This window comes from Phyllostomus discolor, chromosome 1 (genome assembly GCF_004126475.2).
Source record: "Phyllostomus discolor isolate MPI-MPIP mPhyDis1 chromosome 1, mPhyDis1.pri.v3, whole genome shotgun sequence".
Classification (NCBI taxonomy): domain Eukaryota; kingdom Metazoa; phylum Chordata; class Mammalia; order Chiroptera; family Phyllostomidae; genus Phyllostomus; species Phyllostomus discolor.
Window position 1 is genome coordinate 174557374 of NC_040903.2, and position 22697 is coordinate 174580070.

The window sequence follows — 22697 nt, forward strand, 5'->3', positions numbered from 1 at the left end:
ATGATACATGCTTTCAAGTAAACAGCCACCTCAAGCAAGGAAGGAAAAAGAGGGGAAGATTTTTAGCAAAAGCGCATACATGGCAGACCCAGGCTGGGACTAAACACAGTCACAAAGGCGACCTGGTACTTAGGAAAATACTTTTATTATTTCTGAAATGTTCCAGTATTCAATGTGAAAACCATGATAGTGGCTTTTTCACAACTTCACAAATTATGGAAAAATGACTTTGCCCCTTCTTTATAGAACTCCCCCCCTGCCCACCACCACCATCCCCAAACGAGACAGGGCTCCATCGTGACTGAAACGGGGCAGGGGGAGGATACAGCAAGGAGACCCGAGGCTCTTCCTGCATGTGCTCAGCCCAGGCTGAGTCCCGGAGACCCGTGACCCCTCCGGGGGAGGCTCAGTCCCCACGCACAGGTGACACACCGAGGCAGGCCTCTGTCTCGAAGGCAGGCAGCAACGGAGGCCCACGGCTGGCCCTGGTGGCCGGCTGGCAGGCCACAGCGGAGGCAGCGCTGTGAGAGCGAGAGCAGGAGGCAGGCCTGCAGCTGTAACCAGCGGTCAGTGGTTTTTTTAAAAAGATGACTTGAGTTGCTCACTGTTAGGTTTGTATCTTTCATCAGACCTGACTCCTTCCTTCCTCGTCCACGGTGGGGCCACGGTCGGGCACAGCTGTAGCAGAATGCTGTTTGTTGATTTGAAAAAAACTGAAAATGTTTTGTACTCACAAAGGTGGATGGAATTTAAAAACTGTCCCACCGATTTTTATGAGAAACATGACTTTCCTCCTGAGTGTCTCAAGTCAAAACAAGGCAACCGCCTCGTGATTTATCGCCCCCACTACACATTTTCCGCCGTCCAGAAGGCATTAGAGAGAGGTCCAGAGTCCGCCAGGAGCGATTGTAAACATACCGCTGACAGCTTGGACACTTTGTTTTTAAATGCAGCAGGACTTTTTCCTTTGGCCCTGATCGAAAAGCCAACTCCCTAGGACTGTTTAGGCAGGAGTAGACAGGAGGGCTCCCCGAAACCTATGCGCTAGGGACCAGCAGTCCCTGTTGGCCGGAGTGTGGCTGGGAGCATCATCAAAGGCAATCGAAACATTTATGGCATATGAAAAGTGTCCTGTGGTCCCCAACTGGCCCCCAGGCTCACCCTGACCAGAGGCGGGACACAGGAGGTACAGCACAAGTTGTCATAAGGCACATGGCTGAGGGGGTCCCCACACCAGGCCCCAAAAGATTATCTTTTTGCACGATTCCAGAAGTGCTGGAAGGCTGAGGAGTTGATCACACTCACTATGAGCAGCAGCAGCAGATACAGGGATATCAAGACCGTAAACCAATGGCTGGAAAACCAGGACAGCTGGCTCGAAGCCCTGCTTAAGGGGGGAAAAAAGAGTGATGTTGGCAAAATGTGGAAAACATTTTTTAAAAGTGTATGCAACAACTTCTGGCTCCAAGATGAAATGATGAATTTCACCCTCTGAGTGAGCCATGAAATGAAGCTTCGTGCGTTCTCCTTTGCTCAAGAAATCCGAGGCTGTTTGCCCTGGCACGGACACGCCTTTCCCCAGAACATGTTCTAAATGTACAAAGACAGCTATGCGGTGAGCTCATCCCGAGCTTCTCTTTCAGAGCTGCTCCTCTTGGGCCTTCTCTAGCCCGTCTTTTCTTAAGCAGGACTTTGGCACCTAGGAGAACACCCTCACTCAAGGTGTCTGCCCAGATGGCAGCAGGGGGCAGGTCACTTAGCAAAATCTTTTCACTTTTAGACACGTACAGATACCAGCCCACACTGGGGAGATCCTCTTTGGCCCACTAGGAGACAGTCTCTAAACCATCCAAGCAGGACATTCCAGGGAGAAGTGGGAAGGAATGAAAATTTCAAGTACAACAAGCCAGATGATTTTAAACCAAAGGATAATGTCCCCCAGATTCAGGAGCCCTGCACAAATTTCCCAAATTTGAGGGGAGGGCGGGTTTTTCCTGGTTTATGAAATCCTGAAGCATGGAAACCACTGGTGTGTACAAGCAGGAGTAGGGAGTATTCAAAGTGACCCCCTTCCCTGTCTTACCTGCTTGCTGGCTGCTCCTCCCCAGGAGAAGCCAGACTCCAACAACGAGAGGAGATCTCAAAGTGACCCCGACCCTGGAGGACCCTGTGCACAAACTGCCTGCCACCCACTGAGAGGTGATGGGGCACCCACCAGGGCTCTTAGAAGCCGCAAGACCCCATCTGCCGTTGGGTTCACTACATTCACTTTAAAGATGAAGATGAGACATCTCAGATCCAGAGAGGGGAAGAGGGTGATTCAGCAGCCACCATGGAAAGTGAGCACGCTGGGCGGCACACAGGCCCAGCCAGTGTCCAGTCACACGCTACTCCTCAGCTTGATCTGATCAGTGGGTTGGAGACTGAGATCAGGAGCCCCGGTGGCTGAGGGGCCTCGCAGTCTGGGGCAGCCAATCTGGCTTCACTCAGTCCCTCCTGCGATTTGTGTTAAATCTCCTCTGTCTTCTTCATTAGAGTATACAGTCCCCTGAGGGCCAGGACCACACCTTATCCTAGCTTACCCTCACCCCTCACCACGTCTAGCACAGCAATTTACATACTTTATGCATAGCTGAGGCCTTCGGCTGGGGGAAATGGGGTGCTGAGAACAAAGAACCCAACACTTTCAATGCAGCCCTTAGGTGTCCTCCTGGGCCTCAGCGGGCCCATCCGTCTTACCTCTTGGCCTGCTTCTGTGAGTACACCAGCAGGTACTTCACTCGCAGGAGCTGGTTGTTAGTGACCACAAAGTACTTTGGAGGGATGTCTCCCCCTTCGCTGTGCTTGATCCTCGCTCTCTTGCGATCTATCTCCTTGGAATCTGAACAAGAAGGGTAAATAAAGCACAACTTTACTGGCGGGTGGGGAGAGGAATGCACTAATAAAAGAAGCAAATTATGAGTATAAATGGGTCAGGGGTCCTAGCAGGCTGGGGAATGGGCCTGCGTGTGTATGTATGTGAAGCACAGTACAAAACAGGAGAATCAACAGAGACAAACAGGAGAAGGAGAAAAAAGAAATACGAAAATAAAAGAGGCACGAGGGGGAAAACAAACCTGAACCGGGGAAAGCAGAGGAAAGCAGCAGATTGATACCCAAAACAAAAGGCAACAGTCTGGGAGGGAGCAGGACTGGGCCTGCGCGTGCCTCCAGCAGGCGCTGTAAACGGCCCGTGCTGGACTCAAACTCCGCAGAACCCACCGCCTACTCTCCACACCAAGCCTTGTTTAAACAAACAAACAGAAACAAAGCTTTCCTTTGAATAACATTAAATGCGTTAGCAATTTTAAAAAAGGCCCAAGTCGTGTGACAGCAGACATTGCAAGGTTTTGTTTTCATGTTTAATGTCACGATTTGCAAACTTCCTAAGAATTATAAATGCAAATATTCACATTCCGTGGTTTAGGAGGGTGGCATCAGGCCTGGGCCTGTTCCTCAGAGTTTCAGTTGTTTTACATTAGGGGCCAGGAATGGACAGTTTTCTCAATTTTCCTTTCCTTGGTGGAACCAACAGACCACTTCAGGAGACTAGCATGACAGTTCTGTGACTCTTCAACCTTTGCAGGCAAAACAGCAGGGGGTACTGGACAAATAATCTAAGGGACATGTTGGGGACACAAGGTGGCCAGCTGGTCACCTGCTCCTGGAGGCCTGGGCTTCTCTGCCCACGGCCCCAGAGGCTGCTCATCCCTCCAGGAACCCCAGCACACACCAGAGCAGCCCGCAGGGACAGGTCTAAACACATATTTAGCTTCAGTTTGGCAAGTATTTATTGAACGTCAAGTACATACCGGCTCCCCACTGATACCAGGTGCCCAAGACGGAATGAGACCCACTTCCTGCCCTCAAGGAGCCCACGCTCTGGCCGTACACACTCCCTTCAGCGGTCACACTCACTTCCTCCCCAGAGCCTGCTCCGAGCATCGGGACCCACCAGGACTGCCCCTTCCTCTGCGCTGCCCCACGGACCCCATCGGCCCCCTCACCTGGCCCACTCTACCCACCACCTTATAGTACGTGATACCTTTTCCACTGTGTGTTCAGTCCACGAGGAGACTGCTCACCGTTTGAAGGCAGACCCCTGTCCTGCATTGCTCTGGACTCAGCCCATCCTTGGTGTGCAATGGGCACTCCACCGACAGCTAGGCCCACAGCGAGAGCCTGCCCACCCTGAGGCCTGCAGCCCAGGTCTGGGCCAAGTGCTCACTCACCTTTCTTCTTGGTTTGGCACTTGACATCTGGATGGTCAATGACCTCACACACAGCCACGCAGCTGAGGATGGGGCCGAGGAGACTACGCTGCCACCCGTGGCCGTGGGGGCTGTAAATGAGGGCCAGGCTCAAGTCGCTGGTGAGGTAGGTCCCTTCCCCGAACAAGGACGTCTAGGTCGGCAGAGCCATCAGAAAAGAAACAAGACTGGGTAAATATCGACAGGCACAGCAAGATGACACAGGTCTTTCTTTAACAGAGTCACAAACACAAAATTCCCAAGCCTCTTTTTCTCCCTGCAAAAGTTACAAGATCAAATAATCCTATGACATCATCACGGGGTTATTACTAAACATTCCTACCTGATGACAGTTTAACTGACTGCAGATATACCCGACTAGCCTGGTGAACTTGGCATTCCTGAGGTCAAGGTTGAGTGAAAAACACATGAGTCCAAACAGACCTGAGTTTGAATCCTGCCTATACCTCCAACAAGCTGGCAAGTTATACTGACTCTCTGGGTCTCAGTTTCTACATTTATGAAACCGTGATAACGGTGTCTCCTTCACAAGGTGGTGGACGAGGACTCAGTGAGACAGTGTAGAAAGCACCAGTCAGCACGCCTGGCACACGGGAGGCGCAGGCACTGGTCGCAGGACTTGTGTCGTGGGTCACAGAGTCACTCCTGCCACACAGATGCGTCAGCACACAATGCTGGCGGGCTCTCAGGAGCAAAGCCACAGCCCTGTGTACTGAGTTGGGGGGGCCACACTTGCAGGGGGAGGTAACCTGAGCCATTACTTAGAGAAGAAATGACTCTCTCAGACCAGAAACTGTGACTGAACAAGGAAGGCCTACAGAAGGGGCAGGGCAAGGTGAACTCTTTGTATTGGTGTTAACCTAGAAAATGTCCAAAAGTCCAGAAGGCAGCTCCCAGGTGGTGCATGCAAACTCGGGTCCCTCGGTGAGGCAGCAAGCCAGGTGAGGGAGGAGGATATCAGGTTAAACACCTCGAGCTGGGCCTGCAGAGGGCATAGCAAATGCATCCTTTGCCCATGGCAGACATCGATAATCAACCGTGAAGGCCAACATAAAGACATCAACCCTGCTCCTCATTTCCGCTGACTCAGAATCCTTCTCAACACAGCACTCCAGGTAGCAGCTACCCAGAAGAGCTACTATTCTGGGGCCACAGCATCAGCATCCCAAGGCGGTGAGTGGACTCAGGCGGCACGCTGAACATCCTGTGCTTGGGAACTGAGGAATGTCCCATTCGGTGGCACCCGACTCCCCCAGTTCTAAGCCAGTGAAGTGAAGCTTGGGGCAAATGAAACGAGCCTTTGCTTGGCTTTTGGGAAGCCCCTTGCTGGGTTAGGCAGGGTTCCATGTCTCAAAAGCTGACAGAGACCTTCAGCGAAGACAGTGATGTCCTCTGGTCTGACCCCAGGTCCATTCTCCCTTTATGCCTGCTATATGCACGCCCTTCCCTAGACCCGAGAACCGCGAGCATGGCTGCAGTGAGCAGAGGAGTGGGAGATGCCGCGTCTCTACCATGACAACGACCTCCCAGCTTCAGCTGGCCGGCCCCTCACTTAGAACCCAGACGAGAGGGGGCTGGAAGAGCAGCCCCTTCACCGAAGGACTCTGATAAGATGCCACTAAGCAGCAAACTCTGGGGCGCACTGAGGTGAAGGCCCGGCGTGTGAGACTGATCTGCAGGCCACTTCTCCAGGCCGACTGCTGAGCAGGGAGGCCCCGGATTCCAGTAGCCTGGCGGGAACAGTCCGCGGAGAGCCAGTATAAACAAGCCCGTCATCCTCAACAAAACTCAACTGCGCTCCTCAGCTGCAGCACAGTCGGGAAGTCTCTCCCGCCCGCAGCTGCATCAGCCCCAGCTCCGCTGGCCTGCGGCTCAGGGAGCCAGCCCCTCAGACAGGGCAGGCGCCGTCACCACGGGGAAGGGCTGCAGCACTCCGACGACCCGGTCCCGCTCCATCAGCCTAGGAAAGCAGAGTCCTTGGTGCTTAGTACAGAGAGGGCCCTCGGCATTCACGAACTGCTTCAATCCTCCCAGCACACCAGGGAGCAGGTCATGGCGTCCCATTTTACAGATGAGGACACTGAGACCCAGAGAGTTTAAGTGGCCTTTTTGGCTCCTATCTGTACACTTTCTTCTAAACTTCACTGAGAGGCAAAAAAGTGCCAGCAGAGAAGGGGTGGGTGGCACTGCTTTGCAAGGAAGGGAGCTAAAGGGAGGCAGTGAGCTCAAGGTGGGAGGGGAATGGCCTCTCCTTGGCGCAGCCACAGCCCTCAGCCTCTCCAAGGGCCCCTCCACCAGTGCTTCCCAAACCCCAACCTGCAAGTGATTCCCCTGGGGAGCCTGTTAAAGTGCCATTTCTCATCAGGTGGTCTGGGCTGGGCCCTGGGATTCTACTAGTCCAACAAGCTCCCAGGTGACACAGATGCCACAGGCCCCAGAACCATACTGAGTGGTGAGTGCTGGCCACACACTGGGGTCACCTGGTCAGCTTTTACAGCGTGCTGCTTGTGTCTGCGCCCCACTCCCGGAGACGCTGGCTGAGCTGGTCTGAGATGCAGCCAGGCAGGGGGGTTTGTACAGGCCCCCCCAGGGATTCTAAATGAGCAGCCAAGGTGGGAACCATCTGTAGGTCCAGCTTCTCAAACTGTAATTGGTACAGGAGTCACCTGGAGATCTTGTTAAAATGCAGGTTCTGATTCCCAAAGGTCCAGAGTGGGCCCGGATTCTGCATTTTCACAGGCTCCCCGCTGCCGCTGCTGGTCTGCGGACCGCACTTGGAGCAGCAGGGCCTTAGTGAGCTGACCCCTCCCGGGCGCTTCCCCAGCCCTCCCTGGCACTGACCCTCCTCCACCCCCCCAAGTCAGCAGGTGCAGGCCCCACCTTGTTCAGGTGGCAGTGCAGGCCATTGTGGAGGATGGAATGGAAGTTTTCTAGGCGGCTCCCATGGAAGGCATAGATTAGGTCTCGGTCTCCTTTGGTCTCATAAAATTTGGCATTTGCTGGGTCGGAGTACTCGATTTCAAACAGGAAGTCCGGCACGGGAACAGGAGTGTGAGGGGCACCGGTCAGCTTTTGGATCTTTTCAAACTTGAAAACACGAAGGGAGGTACAATTTTATTTGGGACGCTGGTGAAATGTGCTGCCAACATGGCCTCCTAAGTCCAGTGGACTCTGCACACGGAAATAACTGGTTTCATGAGAATAAAGACATCAATTTATAAATAAGCTCTGAGCTTATAGCTCAAGAGTGCCTTCCTCTAATAATGGTTTTACCCTACAATTGGCCGAGAAGCCTGCATTGCTCCTTCTAACTAACGATCACTTCTAATTTTCCTAACACTTTCACATCTAATTCCTGTATTCCATCTTTACAATACCTTCAGCAGGTAGAAAAGCGTGATAAATGGCAAAAAAAAAAATAGCCACGTTCTGTTTCTCCCACCCCTCCACAATGTGACTTTGCAGGTAGAATTCTACCAAGTTTCCATAAAGAGATGGAAACTATTTCTCTGCCCCTTGAATCTGGGCTCGGCCATGTGACTTGCCTTGGCCAATGGGACCTTAGTAAACATATGGCAAAAAGAGACTTGAAAACGACTTGCCCTTCTTGCCTGCTGCAGGGACCCCTTCACCCTTCACTGCTGTGTGAACAAGCCCTGCTGGCCTTTCAGCGGATGAGAGCCTCCGAGAGGAAGGCTCCAACCACTGCAGCCATCCCCGCTGAAGCCCCACACATGTAAGGGAGGCCACCCTAGGTCATCCAGCCCCAGGATAGCCAGTCCCACCCAGAAGAACTACCCAATCAATGCACAGAATCATGAGGAAAAATCAGTGTTATTTTAAGCCACTAGGTTTTGGGGATGGTTTGTTACACAGCAAAAGCTAATTGATACAGGAAGGTGAACTCCTTCCTGAGAGGCAATAATCTTTTTCAGGGCAGAGACCGCATTATTTCAGTGATTTCCAAACAGTAAGTCATAGTCTACTGGTGAGTCCCAGTTTTTTCTGGGTTGTGATCAAATAAGAAAAATTAAGGCACCCTGACTGGTATAGCTCAATGGATTGAGCACAGGCCTTCAAACAAAAGGGTCACTGGTTCAATTGCCAGTCAGGGCACATGCCTGGGATGCAGGCCAGGTCCCCAGTAGGAAGAGCATAAAAAGGCAACCTCACATTGATGTTTCTCTCCCTCTCTCCCTTCCCTTTTCTAAAACTAAATAAATTCTTTAAAAAAAGAAAAGAGAAAGGAAAATCAGGGCAATGTAACAGATATAGTTATACTACTTTCAGGTTGCCATGATCCTCTCTTTGGAAGGACTGTTCTATATTCTGAGGTCAGGGCCATCCTCCTTTTTTTGTGTTAAAACATCCTTTTATAAGATGATGATTCACGGCAGGTTAATGTCTTTCCATGGGCACAATAAAAAGCTGATAACCCTGGGTGGCAACAATCCACATTTTTATGGAAGTTAACTGGTCCATAAACAAATGCCAAGGAGCCACTGCGTGAGCAACTTTACCTGCAGCAACACCTAGGAGGTGCCTGATGCCCACATGAGGAATGAATAAACCCTGACTTAACAGACAACAGAGCTGAAACCCAGAGACCACGTGAGAGTTAACAGCCCAGCCTGGACCTGAATGTGGATCTCCCGACGTGCCCGCTCCAGGGTTCCCTGTGTCACTTTACCATCTGACACAGGCGGGTGTCCCTGGACACCAGAATTCAGGACATCAAATTCTCTGCCATTTAAAGAGAATTTCTGTCTTTAACAGAAGCTTATAACACTGACAGCTCTTAAATTAAAATTGACTAATTACGTGAAGAACAGTGGAGATGAACCTCTGCTGCCTCTCAGAGGAAGGAGCACCAGACTGGGGATCTGCCATCCCACACTCTGGCCCTTGTCATCCCAGCCTGTCCCCGGGAGATGCAGCCAGGCCAGGGACACCGAATTATGGAATGTCTGGTCTATGCCAAAAACTATCCTGGGAGTGACACACATTCTATTATAGCTCCCCTCTGAGGTAACTGTTACTATTCTCAATTGGGAAAAGGAGATCTGCTTATGGATGGGAGTGGAATTTGAACCCAGAGCCTGGGCTTTTCCATTGCTTCAGGCTCTGCCTCTGTTTCCTAACAATTAGATTGGGCCAATGTTTCTTAAGGTGCAGTCAAGGGTCTGTCCTTATCAGAATTACCTGCGGTGTTTGCAACACCCAGCATCTACTGAGCCCTCAGTACATGCCCTTAGATGTTCTTCTAAGTGTGAAAATTCATTCAATTTTCACTGCCATTTTCCTGATGGAAGTGTGCTATTCATATCCCCATTTTATAGATGAGGAAACTGAGGTACTGAAATGCACCAAGAAACCTACTCAAGGTCACACAGCTAGCAGGAGAGAGAACACAGCTTTGTGCTGCCAGTGCACAAGTTCCTGGGCCCCACTTCCGACACAGATTCAGAATCTCTGGGGGCCAGGCCCAGGAGTCTGCACTGACAACAAGCTCCCCCGGTCCTTTGGTGCACAAGGAGGTCCCTAGGATCACAGGTTCCTAGGGACCAAAGCCTCACCTCTGACTTCCCTGCACTGTGGACTGTCAGGACCTTTGAGGATAAAATCCAGTTCAGCAGGTCCCAGGCCCACTTGTCTTTGTCTTCGGAGGACTGGAGGAGTTCTTTCAGGTTGGGTAACTTGCTGGCATCTGCAAGCTGAAGTGAGGAAAACCTCTATTAGCAAGGATCCTAGACAAAATGAGAAGCAGGGGCCCTCTAGTGGTACAGCAGACAACCTGCACCACTTTTGTGTCAGGAATTTCCTAAGAGGAGGAAAACGCACAGGTCTACCATAGCCTTTCCAAGTAACACCCAGCCCCCAAAGCTCCAAACACTGAAAGGTTGTTTTGTAACTCCTTCAGTACAAAACCTGCCCTGAGCTGACGTGAGGTTCATTTAATCTTTACTTATCCCATTTCATGTTATATTTTGCTGCAGGAACATTAATTCTGATTATGGGATGCAACCTCACTGGAAGTGTTAGCAAATACATGATATATACACATGGGTGGGTCAAGGGCCCGCAAAGTATGAGAAAATAAGCTTTGGCTAACCTCCTGCCAGCCTGTCCCCTTGAAGGCCAGAGAAAGGTAGTATGACGACTACATGCGAGGACTGTCCAGACTAAGTCCAGTCATTGCTGATGTAAAGAGAACGGTTTGTGCCACAACCATGTGACCTGGCAGCCAAGGAGAGTGGACTGGAATGCACGTGTGTGAACAATGACAACTTCATTGTACTGGTCAGTGGGGGTGGTAGACGTCAATGAGTGAGCATGAGTACTGTGTGGCCATTGAATTCAAAATGACTAAGCAGGCAGAGCAACAAATCTACATCAAATTTTGCATTAAGCTTGAACATTCCTCTGCAGAGACTATTTGGATGATTCAGAAGGCCACAGCTAGGGGCAGCTGGTGATTGGCAGCTTCATCACGACGATACACCCTCTCATGCATCACGTCTACTGCAGTTTTTTTGATGAAACATCAAATTACTCAGGTGATTCAATCCCCTTCAGCCCAGATTTGGTGCCCTGTGACTTCTGGCTTTTCCCAAAACTAAAATCACCTTTGAAAGGAAGAAATATCAGACCATCGATGAGGTTCAGGAAAATACGACAGCACAGCTGATGGTGACTGGAACTGTGTGAAGTCCCAAGGTGCCTGCCTACTTTGAAGGGGGCTAAGGCATCACTGGCCTATATACAATGATTCTTATATCTTATAGCTTCAAGAAATATTTCTGTTTTCCATAGTGCATAAAAATGACCCAGAGTGGCAGGCTGCGCCTACACTGGGAGGAACTACGAGCGGGGACTCCAGGGTGTGGGGTTTCCCTGAGTGTAGTGACTTTCTGTGCGGGCCCCGACAGCTGTGTACACGGCACTCTCGTGAGAGAGACCAGCCTCTGCAAACATGGGGCCTCATGGGGCCAGAGAAGCTCCTACACCCAGCCGACATGAATCCCTTCTCCTCCCACGAGCTGTCACCCTTGGGGGCAGGCTGGACCTCTGTGTGGCCTGCTGCAAGGACTTCCACAGAAACAGAACACCCTGCTGAAAGCTGTGACCTGTCCTAGGGCCTCCTGATTCGGGCTGGTGCCCGTGTGGCCCTTGGAAGATGTCAGTTTAGTTGTGCCTTTACACCACATTGCTACCTTTGGAAAATCTGTCAGAAGCTGAATTCCAAACACAGTTGTCAGAAGCTGAATTCCAAAACACAGTCGGGGCCGGGTTTTTCGATGAGGGACTAGGCATACGCACTAACATAGCTACAAAGTAACTAGCTTTTACTCAGAAATCATGACCAGAAGCCAGCTCTCTCTAGAGTGGCATTTAAAAACACCACTGCAGACTGGAGCCATCTGTGAACATGCCTTGGGTTGTACCACCTCCAAACCTTGTTCACTCTGGACGCCCTTGTAACACCCTGGATGCCTTTCCCCCACTTCTGCCAACACAGGCACCTTCTCTGTAAACCCCGAAGGCACTCAGCCCCTGCACTCTCTCCCCAGTACAGCCAGGATTCCCAGAGGCCAGGGACAGTCTTGCATTTTTCTAATTCTCCTCTTTCCTGGATGCGGGGAGGGGGAAAGTGACTTGTCTCAGTTAATCCAGCTCCTTAAGCAAAGCACTGGACCTGGTGGAGCCTCAATCTCCTCTCGAACATGGGAAGCCCACTATCTCCACGTCAGGGTGTCGGGAAGATTAAAGAAAGTAACAGAATCCCAGCGCCTGGTCTCTACATGTCCATTTCTTTTCCCTTATTTATATTTCTCACTGACAACACTCCCACATGCTTTCACTGCAGATGTAGTTGGTCATTCATGGGTATCAGTGGTTTTTCCCAGTGTTTTACACCACGGATGCTGACCTTGGGGGTTTTACTTTTAAACTCTGTAGTTGAAAACTGAAAACATTTCAGGGCTGCTTTATTCCTGTCTCTGTTCCAAAGAGTCAATCAACAGCTCAGACTCCTGATAAAACTATCTGTACATTCCTTGTGGAACAAGAGTTTAAAAAAACACCACCACGGGGCGGGGGGGGGGGGGTGTACAAATGCTCCATGAGTGTTGGTGCTGCAAGTGGACAGTCAGAAACGTCAATCATTGTGACTTAAACCTTCACTCTCATAACAAAGATGAATACAAACTACTAAGGAGACCTAGTGGGACTTGTGCCGGGTAGAGGCTGGGGGACAAGGGGGAGGTCAGGAAAGGCTTTGCCGTGCGACCCGGTTTGATACTCGAAGACGGGGAAGCACGGGAGTGCGCTGTGTGGTTGGGGCAGCTTATAGTGAAGGCTGTCCTCCCGGGCAGGCGGGGTCCAAGCCTGGGCTCTCATACCCGCTTCTAGCTCTGTGACCGGAGTGAGTTGTTTTGACTTTCTGTGTCTTGGTTTCCTCAAATACATAATGGGATAACAGGGGTAGCCACTTCACAGGATCTCCGAGCAGGTTAATCAAGTTAAGCAAGCCCAGTGCTTACAGCCACAGGAAGGCATGAAGTAGGCACTCCAGTGTTAGTGGGACTGCCGTGGGTGTTGTCAGCACTGACTGCAGGTGGTTGGGTGTCACTGGAGCCCAGAGTGTGGGGGAGGGGTCGCTAGGAGGAACAGTAGTGAGAAGGCAATGAGATCAGCCTGGTAAGGCCTTGGATTCCCCCCTTGGGGTCTCTGAGCTTTGTTCTGTGCAATACAGAGCCACTGAGGTACCTGAAGATGTGTTCCAAATGGTGCACCCTCAGGTCGCCACCCAGATGGCCTGCTGTCTGCCCAGTCCAAAGGACATCCTGGGACGTCCCCTGCCTGCTTTTCTACTCCTGGCCCACACTTGCTATCCCAAAGCCAGAGCTGAATCTTCTCTCCCACTGTTACCGTCCCCACCACTGTTCTCAAGTCCCACCTGCGAGCCACAGCCCTTGCCAACAGTCCAGGCCTGGGCACAGGAAGCCCCACAACATGACAGTCAGCTAAGCCAGGTCCTTTCAGGAGCTCCATCTGGGGAAGTGGCAGAGACTGCCCCCAGCTCCGAGCTTGACCCAGGCCTCACTTGAGCTCCCTTGGGGATGGCCCTCTTCCAGGGCTCAGGCCCTCCCACTGCCACCCACCCGCCCACCGGCCACCTGGGTATGCCCTGCAGGCTGCCCTCTCTGCTCCCCACTCTTTAACTCCTCGACGGTGCTTCCGTAGGTCCTACTTCACTTTTCAGGCTACTCTGAAAAATAAATCTGCTTCAACAAGTTAACAGGACTCTTCTTAGAACCAAAACCTGTCTGCAGGGCTTTTTGGAGACCAAGCACGCAAGCAGGGCTGTCTGATAAAATACAGTTGTCTAGTTAAATTTGAGTTTCAAATAAATAACAAGACAAAACTGTTAGTATAAGTATAACCCATGCAATAATTGGGTTATACTTAATAATTGGGGCATACTTACATTTTAAAAATTACTTGTTGTTTCTCTGAAATTCAAATTTAAACAGGTGGCCTACATTTTTCTTTGCTAAATGTAGCCACCCTGTCCTTCACAAGGCCCTCAGGAATCTGCTCTGGCCTCTCTGCCTAACAGCACCCCCTGCGACACTGTTCTCACCTGCTCCCAGCATGCCAGTCCTCAAGTGCCCTCTGTCTAAAGTCACCTGCCCTGCTCCTGCCCGCCCACGCCTTCTGGGCTCCCCGGTGCCCCATGCAGAGTCCGAGGTTGGCACTGACTCTCTGTGGCCGCCCCAACTCTGGCGGGAACAAAGGCTTCCTGAGGGCCAGCCCCACCTGATGAATCCTGCAGCCCCTACAGCCGGCCTAGAGCCTGGCACGGAGATCAGATCAAGACAGCGAAAGCTACCATTTATTGAGGCCTTATCACGTGCCAGGTGCTGGGCTGAGTGCTACGCACGCCTCAGCCATTGTATCCGCATAACCACCATTGGGAAGGGGAGGAAACTGAGTCTTGGAGAGGCTTGGGGCACCTTGCCTAGGATCCTGCAGCTCCTCAGTAGCAGGACCATGAAGCCAGACAGCCTGACTCTGAGGTCCGATCTCTGTGACTCTCTCCTATCAATGGAGACACTTATAATGGACTAAATATCTTAGCCCAAGGGAGCAACTCCAGCAGGACTTGAACAGGCTCCTTGGGAAACTAATCAGGAAGGTTTCTGGTGTCTCCCCACTCCACCCCCAAATAATACAACCAAGACAGCTACCAGCTGTGCTGAGGCCCTGTAGGAAGTAGGGAGAAAGACTCATGTCATGTGCAATAGAAGCGGGGCGAGGAGACAAGTGTTACAACCTGTTGTTCGCGGTGGTGGAAGGTTATTGAACTGGACTGAGGAGAACACAAGTTCAGGAGGGCAGGCATTTCTGGGGGGATGAGGGAGAAGGCAGAGGGAAGGGTTTATGGAGCAGGCAGGATGAGAATGGGCCCTGGAGGATTTTGAGACAGAACATTCCCAGAGGGAAGGAGCTTAGCAGAGAGGCAGTTAAGTGAACAGAGCCTGTCCCAAGACGTGGTCCCAGGCTCAAATGCCCCCAGAGCCAGAGAGGTGATGAATATGAGTAAGGGGGGACTCAAGGAAAGAGTGGTGAGGGCTGTTGAACAGAGGCCCCTGGGCTAGCAAAGGGCCCAGCCCCCAGCCCCCAGGTCCAGCTGGTTTCTACCCAGGAGTGATCCTTACCCAGGTGGCTGAGCCTCAGAAACCAGCCCGGACTGGTGTGGCTCTGTGGGCTGGGTGTCCAGTTCCCAGTCAGGACACAAGCCTGGGTTGTGGGCCAGGTCCCCGGTTGGGCGTGCACAGCAGCCAATCCATGTTTCTCTCCCTCTCTTTCTCCCTCTCTTCCCCTCTCTCTAAAAATAAATAAAGTGGTTTTTTTTTAACTATTTTTAAATTTTTTATTTATTTATTTTTAGAGAGAGAGGGGAGGGAGATAGAGAGAGAGAGAAACATCAATGTGTGGTTGCTGGGGGTTATGGCCTGCAACCCAGGAATGTACCCTGGCTGGGAATTGAACCTGCGACACTTCAGTTCACAGCCTGCGCTCAATCCACTGAGCTACGCCAGCCAGGGTCCATAAATAAAGTGTTTTTTAAAAAATAAGTACATAAAAAGAAATCTGCACCCTGGCTGTATAGCTCAGTGGACTGAGTGCTGGCCTGTGAATCAGAAAGTTGCTGGTTCAATTCCCAGTCAGGGCACCTGCCTGGGGTGCAGGCCAGGTCCCCAGCTGGGGCATGAAAGAGGCAACCACACACTGATGTTTCTCTTCCTCTTTCTCCCTCCCTTCCCCTGTCTCGGAAAATAAATAAAATCTTTTTTTAGCTTTTATTTCTTAATTTCCCAATTTCTAAAAGGTTAGAGGACAAACAAAACCTGTCATCCCGCAGAACACACTTTTGCAGCCTCTGCTCTGGGAGAACGAACAAGGAAGATTCCGTGGGAGAAGAGGCTCAGGGAGCCGGGGCAAGGCCTGAATGGTGGGCAGTGCCAGGCAGCCGTGGGGTTGGAGAAAGGAAGCCTCTCAAAAGCGAGGTGGTCTGGGTGACTGACCACTGGGTGACAGAGGCCAAGGGCAGGAACCAGCAGGGAAGAGCAGAGAAGAGAGAGGACTAATGGCGCTGGAAGGAGACGACCTCCCTGCTTTGGGTCGGGCAGCAGACAGCCCAGTGGACACTTAGCAACCACCGGGGCCACATTCTCCTGGGGAGATGGCCCAGGAATCTGCTTACAGAAGTTGCCCCAGGTGCTTCCTGTCTCCAGGAGAAGGTGGGTACATGGAGGTTTAGACATTAAGCAATGTTGGCCTAGAAGGACTGGCAACAGGAAAGACAGAGCATCTGAAAAAAATCCTTATCTAGAAAGATGCCAGAGGTGGTAATGATTAGATGTGGGTGGAGTTGCTGGAAGGAAATGAACCAAAGGTACAGCCAAGGTCACCAGCCTCAGGACCAAAGTGACACCTACAACAGGGGGTGGGAGAGGTGGGTGGAGCTGGCAGGCTGCCAAGAGGAGGCTGGAAAGGTAAACACTGCAGTTACATCCAGGTGCGCCTGGCTTTGCACAAACCCTTGGGTTTGTGGGTGAAAATCACTGAAACAGACCGGGGGTGAGAGTCTACTTTCCTCGAGAACTCTTCACGAAAGGAGTCATCACCGGGCCCTTTAATGGAGTGGTCCTCCGCCCTGGCTTCACACCAGCAACACCTGGCAGCTCGAGGGTGGTCCACCACCAACACACACCCGCTTAGCTGACGGTGACAGAGAATCTAACGAGATTAAATGAGTTCCACATAGAAACAGCTCAGAACAGTGCCCAGCAAGTAGTAGGGGCTTTTAGTATCTTATAAGTGTCAGGTACTGTACTATTATTGTTAATCAAACATCCCTTTTTACTGCTCTGCAATCAGCCGAGGGAAGGCCTGCATTTCTGGGGTGGGTGGGAAGGGAGGAGGTGGTTTCTACCTGAAAGATGGATCCCACCCCTGGATCCGCCGCATCACCACCCCACTGGCCAAGGAATCCTCCCAGCCACACACCCACCGCCAGTCACATCCCTCGTATCGAGGTCCGTGTCCACATCTTTCCATATCTGCACACCCGCCCTGCGCCCAGGTACCGTCTCTGAGGGCAGGGAAATGAAAGGCAGTCTGTGAGACTGAGAACTTCAACTTGAGCTATCAGGTCTGTACCTAAATGGACACTTGCTGACTGGACTGAATCTCATTGTTATCACTTCCTCAATTAATAGGAAAATTTTTTAACTACATATTTTCTGCTAATAAACAAAAAAGTCCCAATGCCCAGGCTCTACCGCAGAGCAATTAAACCAGAATCTCTAAGGGTGGCGCCCAAACAGCAGTCGTTTCTAAAGCTTTCCAGGCGACCCAGCGGGAACCAAGGCTGAGAGCCTTGTAAAGGATGATCTCCAGTAAATGTAAATATTCAATTTCCAATCTGGGAATGAGCATCAAAAGCCTCCCTCAGAAAGTTCTGTTAGCCTTTGGGCCAGCAATTTCACCCTCCAGAGTTTACCTCAGGAAAATAACAATGATTAATGTGGAAGGACGTTTATCACAGTATCATTTATGTGTAAGAGCAAATTTATAATATTGCAAAGGAACCGTGCGTGGGAAGGACTCCTAACCGCTGAGGCGGGGGGAGGCACAGAGTACGCACAGAGGTTTCAGCTGTGTCTGAAAGGACGAGGAAGCGTGTGCCTGGACAACGTGGGGGATGGCGTGGGCAGCAAAGGCCTGCCCCGGGGTTAGGACAGGGAGGAACCTACTGGTGTTTTTAGCCCAGATGCAGGGATCCAGCTTGTCCAGAGAGTGCCAGCCAGAGACCAGGACCAGGAGGGCAACCACAGCAGTTCAGGCCCCCAAATGGTAGATGGGAGCAGGGCAGGCTAGGTGAGACGCTTCTCAGACGCGTTGGAAGCGCAGACCCTACCCTGGCTGGTGTGGCTCCATCCCACTCAGGGCACAGGCCTGGGCTGTGGGCCAGGTCCCCAGTCAGGGGCCTGAGAGACTCAGCCCATCCAACTGATCGATGTTTCTCTCACAGACTGATGTTTCTCTCCCTCTCTTTCTCCCCCCCTTCCCCTCTCTCTACAAAAATTAAAAATAAAAAATCTTTTTTGTAAAAGTGCAGATCCTGAGTAGGTAGGTCTGGGGATGGGGCGGGGGAACCTGACATCCTGCGTTTCTAACAAGTTCCTAGATGCTGCCGCTGCTACTGGTCCTCAACCCCACCTTGAGTGGCAAGGGCCTGGAATTAATACAAAGAAACCATTCCCACCCACCTCCCACCCCAGAAAAGGTTCTCAGGCTAATGGAGAATCAGGGAATGGGTTTCCTAGGGGGAAAGCAAAGCAAACCTGAAGTCTAAAGTCAGGGCTACAGGACATCGAATGCTACAGATCCTCTGCCCTAATAAGGCCAACCGTTGTCTCAAGGAACAAGATCAGAAACCCTCGGCCTGGGCAATCACACATACCCAATTTGGTTCCCCGAATACCTGATAAGCACCTTCCAGGCCAGGCACTGGGAATACAAAGACCTTCCAGTGTAAAATTTAAGTGCTGACTCGGAATAAAAATATCCTCAGAACAAGGCACCTGGGAGATGATTTGGGACTTTGGGGAGTGTGAGAGAACAGGTCAGAGCCGTAAAGCCAGGAGTTTGTTTCAGCAGGGGGCATTCTCAGGAAAGCAGTAATCAACAAAGTAATTCAAGCCAGGGCTCTAATTTTTGGAAACTGCAACATAAGTATGATAGGTGTGTAATGACATCCTGCAGTATGGAGAAAATTAATTAGAAAGGGCTGAAAATGATAAACTGTTACATATTACTTTCAATTGCTTTTAGCTAAACAAATGCAAATGAGACTTTTTTTTAACAGCTCCATGCCTTCTTCAGGTAACCACAAAATGATGCAGAAGAACAAATCCAGACCCCATTCCCCTTTCTTTCAAAGTTAACCACTGAATCAGATCCAGGCCCAGATGCCAAAGTCTCCACATTTTTTCCTGTAACTCATGTAACTTGTGTCAAAATGAAACCTGAAGTGTGTTTATCTCATTCTAAGCACGTGAGCACGCTCCCAGAGGTTGTACCAGATTGTGCCTGGAGAGTGGCCTTCGCCTGGGTAGCTGTCATTAGAGCCATGCCTACAGACAACCCAGAACCTCTATGGCCCAGGCTGGGTTCCCTCATATGGCGACAGAACAAGCTAGCAAGAATCTGTGTTTCTCCAGAGGCCCTTGAAAGAAAGGGTGTGCTATAGAACCAGCACAATGAACCCCATGAGGGCGACAGGCTGTCCCTCTAGAGAAGGTGGCTCTTTGGGGCTACCTGCTGCTCTCTGAGGAATTATAGATACAGGAGGACTGGTGTGCCCCCAACTGAGAGCACTGATACCTACAGGGAGGGATGTGGGGTAGTGTGAGCTCTGTCAAGGGCACTTTCATTACTCGGTTGGTATCATATAAATTTTTTATAACAAAAATATATTCAAACATTACTTGCATAACTAAAAATAATTCTTTAAAAGCATAAACAAAGCAAACCATTCCAAAGCTCCCTTTGCATTTATCCCCTATATCAAACACACCTGCCTAATTCTTCTGGCAGGAGGAGAGGCATGGAGCATCCAGTCCGCTTGGATGTTTACAGTAAAAATGAATGAAGTGCACAGTGGGGCACCATCTCTGAGGAATACGGTCCCTCTGACTCCAGTCTCTCCTGGACAGATCCCTCTCTTACCCCGCCACCATGGGGGTCTTTCAGAAGTACATCCTGGATCTCACCAATGCTACCCTCTGACCAACGACACAATCTACACACCTCGGCAGGACATGACAAGCCCTGTACGCTCCGGCTGGCCTCCTTTTCCTGCTCTCCATAAGAGCCACACTAGAATACAGACTTGTTCTTCTCAGTGAGCTCCTGGAGTCTGCCCGTCCTTGCTGCTCCTCCTAGCATGTCCCTGGTTAGTATCCCCTCACCCCAGCTCAGTGCCAAGGGCTGGGGTCCCTGCTCTGGGCTTCTCCATTGTATATACAGGCATACTTCATTTTATTGCACTTCACAGACACTGCATCTTTTACAAATTGACCAGCAAAAAGATTACAACTACTTTATTTCAGCACTCTGGAACCGAACCTGCAATATCTCTGCGGTACACCTGTACAGGTATTACACCACAGTACAGCTGAGCACATTGTTAACCTTGCCACGGGTCTTTCTGTATCCTCAGCACCTGGCCCTCAGCAATGCTCCATTAACATCTATTGACAAAAAGGTAGGGTCGTCCCCAAAGCCCCAATACCACAAGCTCACAAAACTGAACACCTGAATTTACAGAACAAGTTGTAGGGAAAGTCAGTTGGTTTGTCTTTCTCTGACCTCCCACTCCCTGTACCCTGAAACACCTGTGCATGCTGGTCTAGGCCTGAGGTACCCTCCACACATCCCTAGCCTGGGCTGCAGTGGACCAGGTGGGGGCCAGGCCACTGGGCCTTTGTCCTTTGACCTCCTGGAAGTAAAACCAAGGAGGGAAACCAACACTGACCACCTCATCAGAGATCATTCTAAACATCTCCTTTAATCTGTTCATGTGGTTCATAACACTGATTGATTTTCAAAGGTTGAACTCATTTTGCATTTCTGGGATAAACCCAACCTGTCAATGAGGAATTACTCTTTTTATACATTGATTCAGGGTTCTAATATTTTACAGAGGACCTCCACATTTACATTCATGAGTGGCATTGGCCTGTAATTTTCTTATATCATCCTTATCAAATTTAGGTTATACTAACCACTTTTCAGTATTGTGAAAGAATTTATGTCCGGCTGAAGTTATTCCCTCAGTGACTGTTAGAGCTCACCAAAGAAACCAGCTAGGCCTGGAGTTTTCTTTGAGTAAATTACTAATTCAATGTCTTTAATGATTATAGAATACTTCCATTTTCTATTTCTTATAGAATCGATTTTGGAAAATAATATTTTGCTAGGTAATGCCAAACATTTGGATTACAAAGATAACTGATACCTGGAATGCTAAACCTGAAGTGAACGCTGCAAGAAATTAAGTGCTTTGTGAATCATTGCAGAAATAACAGCTCACAGGTGTACTGTATGTTATAATTTATAACAGCACTGCCCATATATTACCTCATTTGAAGATCAAGGTGTAAGTGGGGCTTTGGTTATTTTTGGTGTCTTGAGTATTTGCAAAGGGTTGTTAACTTCCTATTTGGTGAGTCAGCTGATTCAGATCAACACCCTGCTGCTGGCCACACTGGGAAATCTTGTGGAGGCTTCTGTAGCTATTTAATTCCCCACTTCACTCTTGGAAGTCACTTGTCATTAACAAGAGGAAGCAGCCACAAAGTGCCTTGGTAGTTTGACATTAAGGCGTGAGTGTGTGTGTGTGTGTGTGTGTGTGTGTGGTGGTGGTGGTGGCAGGTGTTCTTAGCTCAGGGAAACCTTTCCCAAGGCCAGGTTGGGGGCTGGCATGGTTACTAACACGGGTTCCACAGGACACGTGGCATGGGAAGCAGTGGACAGCTCCGAGGAAGGAAAACACACTCACCAGGGCCTCAAAGTCCTTGCAGTCATGGCGGGTATAGGATGCGGGAAAAGGCCGCAGCGCGGAGTCCCGCTTGTAGCTCTGCAGGGCCGAAGTGAACAGACTGCACCGCAGATCGGCGGCCAGCGAGTCGCGGGCCACCGCCTCCCTGACGGCCGCCCTGCCTGCCGGCTGCATCCTGGGTCGCGGCGAGTTGCCGGGGTGGGGAGGGGCTGGGGGGTTGGGGTGACGCAGCGGTTCCAGAGCGAGCGGGAGCCTGCGGTCAGCGCGGGGCTGGGACCGGGGACAAAGGGCCAGAGGGGACAGGGCCTAGGGTGGAGCTAGGCAGAGGGATAAGATGACCCGAGTGAGAACGTGCTGACGAGTGTCTTCTACGTGGGTCTCGGCCCGGGCGCTCGCTGCCCGGGGAGACGGACCGGTGGAGGAGAGGGACAGGACAGGGAGCTCGGGTCAGCACGACGTGGGGCTGAGAGGTGGACTGGGAATAACGGGGCCGGAGCAGCGGGGCGGGGGTCCCAGGCCTGGGGGAGGGGCTATGACAGGGGATGAGACGACAGCGGCAGGGACGTGCTGAAACGTGTCCTCTGGAGGGGCCTGGGGCTGGGGGCACACCCAGGGGGGACCGTGGGCAGAACCCCCTCCCCGCGCGGCCCGAGGCTGCTGCGCCACCGGTGCCTTCCTGTCCCGCCTCCGGCCGGGCGCCGCCAAAGCCCCGGCGCTCGCCCGGCTGTCCTCGGCGCCGCCGGAGTTCGCCAGCTGTGCAGGTCCCCTCACCGTGCCCGGCCCGCGGGAGGGACTCCGCGTCCCGCGCGCACACCGGCCTACCTCCCCTCTACGCGCCGCGCTCCCGAGGCTGCTCCGCGCTCCTCCCAGCCCGGCGAGACCCCACCCCTTCCCGCGGCCGTTCCCCGCCCCGCGCAGGGTGTGCCCGCCCTTCGCGACCGGAATGGCTCCCTGCTGCTCGGTGTGCGGTACTAGCGGAGTGCTCCACGCTGCTGCGTTTGGTTCTCACAGAAGCCCAGAGTAGAAGCTGACCCAGGCGCCCTTTTGATCCGCCCTTGGACTTGCCTTTGTCCCAGTTCCGCGGACTGTGATTAATCTCACCTGGCGAATCGCTACTACCTACTACCTCCCTCTTAAATAATTTCCTAAACTTGCTGCGCAGACATTCACCACTCAGGGAAACTGAGTCTCAGGGCGCTGCAGTGCTTGCCCAGGGTCCCACATCAGGTTAATCTGGTAGTCACACC

At 51.5% G+C, this 22697-nt stretch overlaps 1 protein-coding gene across 3 annotated transcripts; it reads right to left on the reverse strand.

Annotated features, from left to right (window-relative positions):
• Window positions 1-976: 976 nt before the first annotated feature.
• Window positions 977-22312, reverse strand: PARP16 (poly(ADP-ribose) polymerase family member 16). Of its 3 annotated transcripts, none has more exons than XM_028508054.2 (6): window positions 21451-22309; window positions 9887-10024; window positions 7191-7397; window positions 4272-4443; window positions 2740-2881; window positions 977-1387 (listed from the first exon to the last, which is right to left on the reverse strand). In XM_028508054.2, the coding sequence occupies exons 1-6, from the start codon at window positions 21622-21624 to the stop codon at window positions 1249-1251; spliced, it is 972 nt and encodes a 323-aa protein (XP_028363855.1). In that variant the 5' UTR covers window positions 21625-22309; the 3' UTR covers window positions 977-1248. The 3 variants fall into 3 exon arrangements, with proteins under 3 accessions (XP_028363855.1, XP_028363856.1, XP_035865144.1); XM_028508055.2 differs by having other exon boundaries at window positions 977-1384; window positions 21451-22307; XM_036009251.1 differs by lacking the exon at window positions 9887-10024 and having other exon boundaries at window positions 21451-22312.
• Between the last annotated feature and the right edge of the window lie 385 nt (window positions 22313-22697).

What these genes read in the sequence shown, in the direction of transcription:
- PARP16 (XM_028508054.2), bottom strand. Translation starts at nt 21,624, where the DNA reads ATGCAGCCGGCAGGCAGGGCGGCCGTCAGGGAGGCGGTGGCCCGCGAC. An exon ending in GTGCCAAACCAAGAAGAAAG is followed by an intron (nt 2,882 to 4,271) that starts GTGAGTGAGCAC and finishes CTTCTTGTTCAG; the next exon opens with ATTCCAAGGAGATAGATCGC. An exon ending in TCACAGAAGCAGGCCAAGAG is followed by an intron (nt 1,388 to 2,739) that starts GTAAGACGGATG and finishes TCCCCCCTTAAG; the next exon opens with CAGGGCTTCGAGCCAGCTGT.